General features: G+C 48.6%; 4 protein-coding genes across 4 annotated transcripts; 1 reads left to right on the forward strand and 3 right to left on the reverse strand.

The window, feature by feature from the left end:
* Positions 1-487: 487 nt before the first annotated feature.
* azaE_1 (Ketoreductase) lies at positions 488-1,860 on the forward strand (the record flags this gene model as incomplete). Its single annotated transcript, XM_031150188.1, has 4 exons — positions 488-506; positions 573-1,148; positions 1,208-1,529; positions 1,854-1,860. The coding sequence occupies 4 exons, from the start codon at positions 488-490 to the stop codon at positions 1,858-1,860; spliced, it is 924 nt and encodes a 307-aa protein (XP_031004700.1).
* Positions 1,861-2,257: 397 nt separating this feature from the next.
* On the reverse strand, positions 2,258-3,886 carry LHYA1_G005240 (uncharacterized protein; the record flags this gene model as incomplete). The annotated part of the gene is made up of 2 exons (XM_031150189.1): positions 2,258-3,369; positions 3,436-3,886. Coding segments are annotated over 2 exons (1,563 nt in total), but the record flags the coding sequence as incomplete, so codon positions are not given.
* An 815-nt stretch (positions 3,887-4,701) lies between these two features.
* Positions 4,702-8,072, reverse strand: NIC96 (Nucleoporin; the record flags this gene model as incomplete). The annotated part of the gene is made up of 2 exons (XM_031150190.1): positions 4,702-5,022; positions 5,079-8,072. Coding segments are annotated over 2 exons (3,315 nt in total), but the record flags the coding sequence as incomplete, so codon positions are not given.
* A 552-nt stretch (positions 8,073-8,624) lies between these two features.
* Positions 8,625-10,597, reverse strand: LHYA1_G005242 (putative transporter; the record flags this gene model as incomplete). The annotated part of the gene is made up of 6 exons (XM_031150191.1): positions 8,625-8,933; positions 8,991-9,727; positions 9,783-9,830; positions 10,068-10,100; positions 10,154-10,202; positions 10,253-10,597. The coding sequence occupies 6 exons, from the start codon at positions 10,595-10,597 to the stop codon at positions 8,625-8,627; spliced, it is 1,521 nt and encodes a 506-aa protein (XP_031004708.1).
* Between the last annotated feature and the right edge of the window lie 1,187 nt (positions 10,598-11,784).

Here is an 11,784-nt window from a genome sequence, read left to right on the forward strand (position 1 = left end):
TAGTACGCTTAGCGATAGGTACACTTTTCTGTTTGTTTTTAAAGGGTCGAGCGCAGGCGTTGAAAGGTGGATTTTAGCCGTCTATTATAGATACCAGTTGCTGGACAGTTTCGGGCTGTATTTCAAGAGAGCAACAAGAGAGACATGTAATAGTAACGAGATCAGATGGATGCAGTACCTGAAGTTAACCGGAGAAATGGATAATCATATACATACTGATACAGTACATACCCAGCTGGTCCGGTGAGTCTGGGTTCGGGGATAAATCTAAGATCGGGTTTAATGCTAGCTTAACTTAGGGCGGGGCAGATGCGATGAAATTGGATAATATACAGTAGTACCGTAGTATATGTACGTACCTAGGTAGTCATTGCATCCTCATTCCAAAAGGCGCCATTATTCTTCTTTCGAATTTTGATTATCTAGACATCCCCAAGTCAGCAAGCAGAGACAGAGACCCAGCTATCTTCACTTCAATTTCAACAGAATGAAGGTCTTTCTGAGCGGTATGGAAATAAATACCCCACTAACCCCCCACCATTACACTTCAATTCATACTGACAACTCCCCAGGAGGAAGTGGCTTCATCGCCGCCCACGTCCTCGACATCCTACTCGAGCATGGCCATACTGTCATCACCTCGGTTCGTTCCCAAGAGAAAGCCAACAAGATCAAAGAGGCGCACCCCAACACGCCTGCCTCCCAGCTCGAGTTCCGGATTGTCAAAGACATAGCACAGGAGGGGGCCTTTGACGAAGCCATCAAGATTGACGGCCTGGAAGCGGTGATTCACACAGCCTCGCCTTTCCATTTCAACGTCACAGATGTCAAGAAAGACTTGCTTGACCCTGCCATAATCGGCACAACAGGTATCCTGAAAGCCATCAAGAAGAATGCTCCCAGCGTGAAGAGAGTCGTCATCACGAGTTCCTTTGCCAGCATCGTCAATCCAAGTAAGGGAAACTCCTGGACCGAGCACACGTACAGCGAGGAGGACTGGAACCCCATCACGGAAGAAGAGGCGGTGCTGAACCCCAGCAATGGATACAGAGCCAGCAAGACGTTCGCCGAGAAAGCTGCGTGGGAGTTTGTCGAGAAGGAGAAACCAAACTTTACGTTGAGCACTATGTGCCCTCCTTTAGTTATAGGTAAGTTGCATTGCTCTGATTCATTGAAAGATGCGATGCTGACCCGACCCCACTACTAGGTCCAATTGTCCACTACCTCAACAGCCTCGATAGCCTCAACACCTCTAACCAGCGAACCGCCAACCTCATGACCGGCAAGAACAAGTCTGAAATCCCCGACACCGGTACCTACATCTGGATCGATGTGCGAGATCTCGCCCTCGCCCACGTCAAAGCCATCGAGCTCCCAGAAGCCGCGAACAAGCGATTCTTCATCACCGCTGGTTACTTCTCCAACAAGGAGATCGCTGAGATTATCCGCAAGAACTTCCCCGCGCTCGAAAAGGAATTGCCGGCGAAGGACGTCAAGGGTGGAGATTACCCGAAAGAGGGATTATATAAGTATGATAACTCGAGGACGGTGAACGTTCTGGGCATTAAGTTCAGGAGCCTGGAGGAAAGTGTGGTGGATTTGGTCAAGAGCCTGCAAGCTGTGGGCGTTTAGATCAATGAGTTGAGATCAGACTAGATCACATCATAAGTAGGAGTGATTGCTGGGCAAAGGCCTGACTTTTTGGGTACGAGGTGTAGACCTCCATAGAGGGAAGACGTCTCCCCAAAGGATCAGGTGCTTACTCGATAATCAATGAAAGTTGGGTATATGATTGGAGCAGGAATCACATCCTTAAAATTGCCTATCTTGACTGGAACATTGTTAAGTAATAGGGAGTGAAACACTTGCTAGCCATGTAAGCTAATAAGTCTGCCCTTCCATCGATCTTTGTTTGTTTTGTCACTCTGTGGAGTCACCAGCTCTTATAAACTTTCTTCCTTATCAACTTATGGCTCGAACATACATCCATGGTCCTCATAGCACTCACTCCTTTGCGGCGATTTTTCATTGTGCCACCTGGTTTGGAACATTGGAAATATAAAAATGTGACCCATGAAAGCTATATTACTCAAGATGCGAATAAATCTAGATTTTTACATTTTAATTCTCTTTAAATGTTTGAACCGCACCCGTCATGTTTAGCCCCACCCAAAGACTAAACCTCTTATTTAATGCTTATCCCGATTTTAAATCCAAACACCAATATATAATACAACCAAAAGTCAACGCCGCAAATCTAAGGCCGCCTATCCCCATCCGTTTTCAAGCGATAAGTATCATGTAACCCCGGGAATGCCTTTGCAAAAGCAGGGCCCAAACTCCAGTTTTCGAGGCGGCGCAGGTGCCGCTCGAAGACTGGATTTATCATTAATTCGTCACTTTCGGGACTGCTTAGCAGCGTGTCAGTTGGCTCGTACGGCCAGTTCAAGCTAATCGTTGTGGTGAACGGTATGAACCACTTGTCGAAGAGGTAATCTCGAGGGTTGTAATCCCGTACCAGGCGGTCTCGCATCTTGGGGAATGGGAGATGATCGATCCAGGCTGGGTGGGGGGTGAAGAGTTGAGAGGGACGTGGGGTTACCCAGTCCGGGAGGCGGTCGTAGTTTTCTTGGGTGGGTGAAATTTGCCAACGCATAATGAGAAACATTATGTAGAGGGTTGCAACCTTTTCAGGGAGTGTCGACAGGTCGGGGAAGGTAGCTAGGATGTCGGTGAAGACTTTCGAGAGAGGATGAGATTGCGCGCTCTTCGCGGGGTTGAGCAGGGAGGAGACGCTGGGATAGGCGGGCCCGACAAGTTTGGGCGTTGCTACACCGTCTGCTGCTTGTACCTGACGTGAGTGAAGGAAGTCGAGGAGCAGACTGTCTAGAGGACATGTCGGGGGGCTGTTCCGGATGGGTATAGCATGCCCCATCATTTCGACGCCTGAAGAGCCCGGGTTGTAGTTACTGCTCACAGAATTGCTTCTGTTGTGTCCCGGGCTGCCTCTTTCTGACCCCCCAGCACCGTGCTGGAAGTTCATGGATTCCTGCGGCCCACTTATACCACTGGGGATCTTGTTTATCCGTTGTGTACCATCCAGGAGGAAATCAAGTCCCAATCTTTCGGGCCCCATATCCAAATTGTGTGCCATGTCATATCTCTGCTGGTTCAACTGGGTCTGGGTACTTTGGACCTGGGTGTAGTTACGATGTTCATGATGGCCCATTGGGGCATTCGGTGCCTGCCACGAGCCAGCAGCAGGAGATGTTGCACGGTTTGGCGTCGATATATTGCGGCTTGAAGAGCCAGGTCGATTGGGAACATACGGCGGGGCGGGAGGGGTAAAATTGGGAGCTTCGAGGGCTGCTTGTTCATAGATTAGTCAATTGCCAAGCCACTGCAGTAATACATCAGGCATGTTCAGTTACTGACTGTGTGGTCCCAGGACTGGCTGGATTATCGATAGTACTGAAGCCAGCCTCTTTTTGATATCCGCATTGTCTGCTTCCACCAGCTCTTTCTGGCGGATGACATGCTGCAATTCCTGGTAGGGCTGCTGCGAGGTCAAGTCTCTGATTTTCCTTTCGAGATTCTCGATCTGGTTTTTTGTCCGCTCGCGAATTGCCCGCTGTGCCTCTCTGTCGTTGGCGCGTTTCTTCTGGAGTTGTTCGGGGGTGAGGTTTGCGACGCCTCTGGAGGAAGTGGAAGTGGAAGGGCCTGTGCGACGTTTCTTATTGTTGGAGTTGGAGTCGGAATTATGGGCATTAGTAGGCGAATTATTGGATGTAGACGCAGCATCTTCCGAGAAATCACGCTTTGGATGTTGGGTTTGGGTTTCGGGTTGGGGTTGTAGCCCCTCGTCGCCACCCATGCCCATGGCTGCGACTACCCGTACATGTACCGTAGATTATCGAGATACTGTAGCAAGCCCAAGCCCAAGCCCATGCATACAACAGACAGATGCGGCGGGGGTACGAAGTAGTAACTGGGCACGGCTGGCCAGGTGCGTTACGGACAATTGATTTATTTGCGGAGGGGCGGCGGGCAGTCAGTCAGTCAGTCATGTACTGCCAGAGACCAGGGGGCAGAACGAGTCATGTAAGGTATGTTAGTTATAGGACGATCTGGCTGGTGGATGGCGTTGAGATGACACGGCTCTGTTGGATTTGAGAACAAAGCAAGTAAATAAGTAGAAATTAAATAAGTAGTAAGTAGTAAGTAAGTAGATATCCTTCGACTGCTTCTTCCTGCTTAATAAACCGGAGTATAACACATTCCCTAGCTACACCAACTAACTGATTTAGCTGTTTGACGATCTGCCGCATTATTAGCCTGACTCGGGGAATCTTCGACTACCACCCCCACCGGCACTTGTTGTTTCTCTCTGCGCCCGAAAGGTGGGTCTCAAGTAATAATATGCTAAAAGACATAAACAATTATGACTTGGTTCAAGAGAAACAGTGCAAAGAGATCAAAAGGCAATTGTGGTCCGTAGACCATTGCCAGCTACATATCCTCATTTTCGAATCAGAATCAGAAGCACTATCAAATCCATAGCTCAGGTATCATGCCGTCAATATCTCTCTCATAACTATTCAAGTATCTTCATCATAAACTAGAGCGCTTTTGCGCACCCTACGCCTTGTACTATACACGCTTTTAATTACTCCTAACTTCCTTCCCATCAACAGCTCCCATTCACTCCGATTGAGCTCTCGCCAACGCCTCGTGCACCTGTGATGGGAATCTGTATCTCAGCTGGCTGGTGTATGTCGTCAAGTCCATGTTCTTCTGTCTCATATCATCGAGCAATACCCGGTTAGCGACTGGGTTCGCACTGAATTTACCCGCCGTAAGTCCGCCGCGCATATGGTTGAACATCAAAATGGCCCACATCAGGAGGTTGGGTACAGTGCTAGCGACGGCTTGCGGTAAGGACGAAAACTTTGTGGCATAGCGACGGATATCACTTGCATTTCCATGGCATTCAAGAGGGAGAATATCAAGATCTCTCATCATCTACATCATAATCTAGTCAGTGGCAATTTTGAGCTGTAAGAGTAGGGGAAACTCACGTCCAAGGCCTTAGGGTAATCTCCTTCCTCAACTAAACGTTTTAATTGGACTATGTTCATCAGAGCTCGACAAGCGAGCATGTTGACGCTTTTGATCTTGTCCATGTACATCCTGCTCTGCCCATAGATGGCTGTGAAAGCGGCTGTGAGTGAAACCGGATCATCGAGGGACATAAGACTGAAACTACCTGCATGAATCTGGGGTACATTGGGGTCTTCGCGTGGCTTGAGTGGTTGTAACCGCAAAGAGTCTTGGCCGATAGGCACAGCAACGAATTCGCTGAGTGCCCGATTGATAATGACCATCACGTTGTCGTACTCCCCAGCAAGGTGATAAAGTAGTACTGCATCTGTCATTCGGCTGTTGTCATCAGCAGCGCTGGCAGCCTGGATGGTAATGGTGCGCATGAAATCGTCCGTCTCGCTCAAAGCAATGAGCTTCATTCGCTCTTCGATTAAGCCCTTGATGCGCTGTCCGTTGTCCTGAACATCGCCTAGAAGTAAGGCAAACTCCCGGCTCTCTAGAACAAGCTCTCTCAATGCATCGTGGCAAACAGTGACTTGGTTGATTCCCGCCTGGCCAGGCAAATCCTGGTTGAGGCAGATGAGAACAAGATAGTCCACAGCGGCACTGACATTCGCAGCTCGGAAGTCACGAGTGTAGTAGCCAATCATGCGGCTGAAGTTGATCTGAGGATTCTCCCTAGTGGTCCAGCTCAGTAAATCCTCACCAGCGACGTTCGGGTCCGATGCTCTTAAAAGGCCGTAAAACTCTAGGGAAGTTGCTAAATGAACAGCATCGGTATACGAATAGGGGTAAAGATACGCCACAGCCTCCTCGAACATTCCGCACGCGACTTGGAAGAAGACGAAGGTCCCAAAAGAGAAGCCGGCATCGCCACCTCCTTTGACGAAGAATCGAGTGCCAATTTCTCGCATAGTCTTCTGCAAGTCTGCAAGTCCATAAGACTCACTGGCAATCTCGTCTACTCGGTTGAGCTCACGCGCAAGAACAAGTTGAAGCCAGACAAAGTCTTCCACATCGTAGCTGATACCTTCAAGTTGACGGGACTTGAGGTCACAGCGGCCTATGACTTTGTAGCATGCCATCCTGTATGGGTCGATCGAGTTCTCTGGTGCTATCAGTAGACGCTGGGTGTATTCGCCATTGATATTATTCTGAAGACCACTTTCCAGTCTCTTATCAGGGCTGCTGTTGTAAGACTTGATGTAGGCAGAGAAGCGATTATCGATAGCACGAAAGGCCGCTTGATTGGCGTCGACATAGTCAACGATCTCTTGGGTATGACCTGTTCGGAGCAGATAATATATCAAGGCCCAGACATAGTCGTCACCGAGCATCTGTAGGTCGATATTGTCACCGGCAAGGCTCCTTTTAGAAGCTAGTAGTCGCACATATGCCTTCACCTTACTCAACACGTTTGGTATGCCACCAAGGTTAGCCTCCCGAGGGTTCTTGTTGATAAAAGATTCTATGTTCTCAAACGCCAGTTTCTCGAGACACCGAGTACCACCTTTCAGGATTCTCTTCTTGATCGCCGTACTGCTGGGTGAAGCTGGGGTCTCGTCCAGGTACTGCTTTGCAAATTGCCGCTCCTGCACGGCAAGAGGATCTGACAAGAGCTCAACATCCGGGTCTTCAGAAACAATCTCTATGAGGGCCTTGTAAGCTTTGACCACTTCCGGGCCATGTTGTTCGCCTGTCTGCCCAACAACAGTCGCAAATTCATGACAGACAGGATAGCAGCGTTTCTGTAGCCTCGCGAGGTTCAAGTTTTGCACTTTCTCTGCAAACCGCCCTTGCTTGTCCCGTTGAAATCGATCGGTAGGGACAGCTGCAGAGGCACCATTTGTTTCCATCTTCTTCTCCACATCAGCAAAAGCTTGTTGGCTGGTCTTGCCTGCTGAACTAGCAGCTCCGATTGCTGATCTTTGAAAATTCGATCTTCCAAAGGAACTCGCGCCAACTGCTCCATTAGCCCTTGATCCAGCAATTGATGCTGCTTTGCTGCGCCTAGATCGTCCAAATCCGCCACCCTCACCAGCACTCGAAACAGCTGGCGCAAAGCCGGATGATCTTCCCCCACTAACAGCTTCCCTAGGCTTGATTCCAAAGTGCTGATATATCCTCTTCCGTTGCGCATCCCACTCCATCGTCACATTATCTTCCAAGAAGGTGTCGAAGTCGCGAACAGAACGCGCCAGTCCGTCCGAGATCATGCTTAAAGTAGTCTGAGTTTGTAAATTCGCAATATACCCTTCCACGTCTAGATTCGCTACTGGGGCAGGCGCTCTATCACCCAAGCCTGTTGCTGCGCTGAAGAGGTTGAGGTCTCTGACTGCGGCTCCCGGATCAACACCTGATGCCGCAAGTAGATAGTGTGCTTTGCCGTCGACATTTCGATCTGGTGTACCGGTACCTAGCCGCTTTATACGCTGGCGCAGGTCTCCAAGGCCAAGTTGGAGTTGTGGTAGGTCCTCCCCTGCCGACTCGCCATACATTCTCTTCCGACTCTTCTCCAATATGGTATCAAAGTAGGCCTGGTTCTGTCCGTTCTGCTGGGATTGCTGAAGGGGGGTTTGGGTTGTAGAGGCTGCAGCGGGGTTCTGTTGCTGGGGTTGTGTCGTTGCTCCAAAGAGACTACTGGTTGTTTGCTGTGGCTGCGATGTCGCACCTCCAAAGAGCCCACCACCTGTATTCGATGTTTGCGTATTCGTCCCTAAGCCTCCAAATAGACTACTACCTCCGGTTGCCTGCGTTGTGCTTGTCCCAAAAAGGCCCCCAGATGTTTGCGACGTGCTTGTTCCCAAACCACCGAAAAGGCCGCCAGACGGTGCAGGTTGTGACGTTTGCCCTGACCCAGGGGTTGGATTATTGAGACCGGCAAAGAGTCCTCCTGACATGGCGACGTATGTTGTGTCTGAAAACAGGTGAGAGAGGTAGGCAATGGCAATGGCAATGGCAATGAAAGGCCTAGCGAAGCCCAATGCCGTGGTTTACGCGATTGTTTTCTTTGCTTGGGCGCGGCGCGGCATGTGCTTGAGTGACGCCTCAGGCTAGAATATGGTCGGATTTCACGAACATACGTTGAAATTCAATTCTTTTATGGAATGGGTTTGGAAATGGCTGGCGGCTTTTAGGTTATCAGAGGCCGAGAGCTCTCTTTTAGATACAGGTACCTTAATCTGTACCTAGCACTGTATAGTACTTTAGCCGGCCATCATTAAAGCTCACTATGTAATTTGAGTATCTAAAGGGTTATTTATTTTACTCCTATGTTCCTGCTCACTCCACCACTTCCCTCAAGTAAGACCTGAGCGTATAACCAAGCATAGGCTTATACTTTCTTGGGCGGATAGCCTAACATGGGCTATAGTCCCCATCAGTCCCCTGTGGGTGCTCTTCCCCCTAGAGATTATAAGCCTATAGGCATACAAAACTAGCAACTGGCAAACCAAAAGCCAGGGCATGGGCGTATCAACCCATGGGGCTTATATCCTAATTGACATGGTACGCCCAAACTTTCACAGAAACCACCTAAACTCAGGTACATCTGGTCCATCCTTCAACATCTCAGTTGGGACCTCCTTGATATCAAGCTTCCTGCCCAACTTTTTGTCTCTCCGCTTGTTATCAACTATCATGAACAAGCTTAGAAGCCCAGCAATCACAGCTCCTGTAGCGCCAAAAGCAGCGGTTGTGGCAAGGGCAGGTATATATTTTGGTGCTGAGCTGGGGAAGAATATATTGCTTGAGACAAGACCCATGACGTTGGCAAGGGGAACACCGACGGAAGTCATGGTAATGCGCCGGCCTTCGTGTGGAATATTATTCTAATTTGAGAGGTAAGTATGGATATTTGGCATAACGATGTCTAGGATCCTACTTACATTGTACCAAGTAGACAAAAGCACCGAAGGAGCGGAAGTCCCCCAGCACATCAAAAACGTTGCAAAGTATGCCACGTGAAGACTATCCTCGACGTCGATTGCGGAGTAGATGATCATCCCAACAAACGTGAATGTGAATCCCAAGACAATAAAGGGGCCTCGTCTCCGCGTAAAATCAGATGTAAAAGCCAAGATCAAAAGCATAACTGCTCCTGTAATATTCGGTGCCACGGTGTAAAGATTTGTCTTCACAGTCGAATACTTAAGCCGTGCTATAATTTGGGGGAGGAAGAGGTTCACAGATTGGAGTGGGACACCTAGACACATCTCAATGGCTAGGAAAGCGTATGTTGTGGGCTGGCGGAAGATTTTAAGGGAATCTCGGAGGTCAAACTGCTCGTTCACAACAGAGGAAGAGTCGGCCTGAATACGGTGGTAGGCGAGTTTCTTCTCGTCTTCATTGAGGAAACGGGCATCTGCAGCGTTCTTCGGGAGATAGAAGAATGCGAGGACAGCAAAGAGGACCGTTAGCGATCCTTCGATAAGGAAGAGGATACGCCAGCTGTAAATGTGCGGGTTATGGATGTGAAATACACCAAAGGCGAGGAGGCCAGAGAAGGCATTGGCGATGTTGCTCGCCGCATAGAAAATAGCTAGACGACGAGCCAGCTCCCCTCTTCGGTAAAATGTTGTGAGGTAGTAGATAACAAGGGGGAAGAAAGCAGATTCAGCCGTGCCTAGTTATATTTATTTAGTATGGAGCAAGCATCGAGGCTGAGGCGGGTAGATTACCTAGGAACCATCTCAAAGCCATCATTCCACCAAAGTTGTGGGCAGTGACTGTTCTATTAGCTTAGAATATATCAAAAATATGTTTGTTCTTTGGAGCGAAGAGGAAGCTTGACAATCTTCCATCTTGGATGGAGAATGTGGATCAAGAGCCCAAGAGAAGGAAATCACTTGAATTGGGTGTAAGGCTTGGAATCGCAACTAGGACGACCTCAACGCGACGTATATCCACCAGCTGCTCTCGCAAAGTCCATATGAAGCTAAAGACGCAATGAAAGTACTGCTCACCGGAAAGCATGGTCATAGAGCCAAAGCAGAACACTACATGAAACTTTAGATCTTATGTTCAGAAGATATCCCCGGGACTCTCTTACTCAAAATCGGCAGGACTCTCGCTGGACCATATTTCTTCCCGAGCATTGCCTAGCAGATCATCAGACTAAAGCACGGAAACGACAACTATCTAGACGTACAATTGGGGGAGCGAACAAGACGTATGGAACGTAAAATACACTCAGTATGATGTTATACTGGTTACTTTTGAACCCCAAGTCCTTGTCGAATTTGGCGGTCTTTGCATTTCCAAGATTTCCTTTATCAAGAGCATTGAACAGGTACATCAAAGCCAAGACTGGAAGAAGGCGAAGATCGAACCTCCGACATAGTGCTCGCTCAGCGTGGTGATCAACGACATAGGCGGGTTCGAGACTCGTGTCTATTTGAGTCTCGGGGGCTTCGATGGCGTAAGGGGTCTTGAAATCGTCCCCCTCTTCCCTTGGTGAGTCTGAGCTAGACGTCTTGACATTTCGGGCGCTCATCTCGTCTGCTGTGATCTTGCTGACCGTCGTGGGGTTCCGTTTAAGGTATACGGTAATTAAGTCCCGGTAAAAATAAATATGTATGCAAGTAAAGTTTGAAGAGGATATTCACAAGACAGCAGACGAAGATATAAAGGAAGATTGAAACTTTAATGTACAATTGATGATACAGTACTACAGTAGAAACCGTTCGTTGACCCGGCCCACTTAGAGCTCTAATTAGAGGCGATACCGAGTCTTAGATAAGGTTCTGTAGGCTCGGAGCGAGATACGATACCATGTCAAAGGAGCTTCTCAGGTTTGTCGATCCCCTGACGGCAGACCATGGCCGCCAATAGTAACGTAACATGCAAAGGTAGGGGGCAAGAAATGGGGTAAATATCCCTCTGGGCAGTATGCAGAGGGTACCTACAGTGGGGTGTCCAAACTTAGATCTATAGATAAGAGTCTAAGGTGCTGACAAGAAGAATGGGATACTCGTAGAATGTACAGTACAGTACAGTACTTGGCGACGGGCGACGGGGCTGGCCGCCTTTCCTTTCCTTTCCTTTCCTTTCCTTTTTGCAAGTCTCACCTCACACTGTCTTGTCTATAGCCGATATCAGGTGTTAGAAAATAGCAAAGAAAGAAACTTACTAGGTAATGAAAGGTCGCGCACGCGAGATACAAATAGATGAATGAATGAATTGCTTACGGAGGTAGGAAGGATGGAAGGCAGGTCGCGTAGAATAAGGTGAGGGGAGAGGGGTTCGGCCAAAGCACTCTGGCACTTTAAGTAGTATCGGTATAAGGTATGCCGAGGCCGAGCATGAAAATGTTCCGATCCGAGCCGAAACAGATGATCAGTGTTTAGGTAATCTCTTAAGATACATATATACCTTAGGTATGAATATGAATATGAATATGGATATATTTAGACACCGCCAGCATCATACCATACCTAACTTTGCCCCATTGTCGGAGAGCATGTGACCTGCATGGCACGTGAGGATGAATGACTCGCAGGGCTTGGCTTCATGTTCGATGACGTTTTGTCTAGCCATGCCATGCCAAGTCATGCATGCCATGGTCAATGGCTTGATGACAGGGGTATTGCTTTATAATCGTACGTTTGTCGTAGCAAGTCGCCGCATGTGATGTGGTACAATAGCAGGAGGTTTTACGGAGTAGTTATTAATTACCTACGG

Source organism: Lachnellula hyalina (assembly GCF_007821495.1).
Source record: "Lachnellula hyalina strain CBS 185.66 chromosome Unknown contig00082, whole genome shotgun sequence".
NCBI lineage: Eukaryota > Fungi > Ascomycota > Leotiomycetes > Helotiales > Lachnaceae > Lachnellula > Lachnellula hyalina.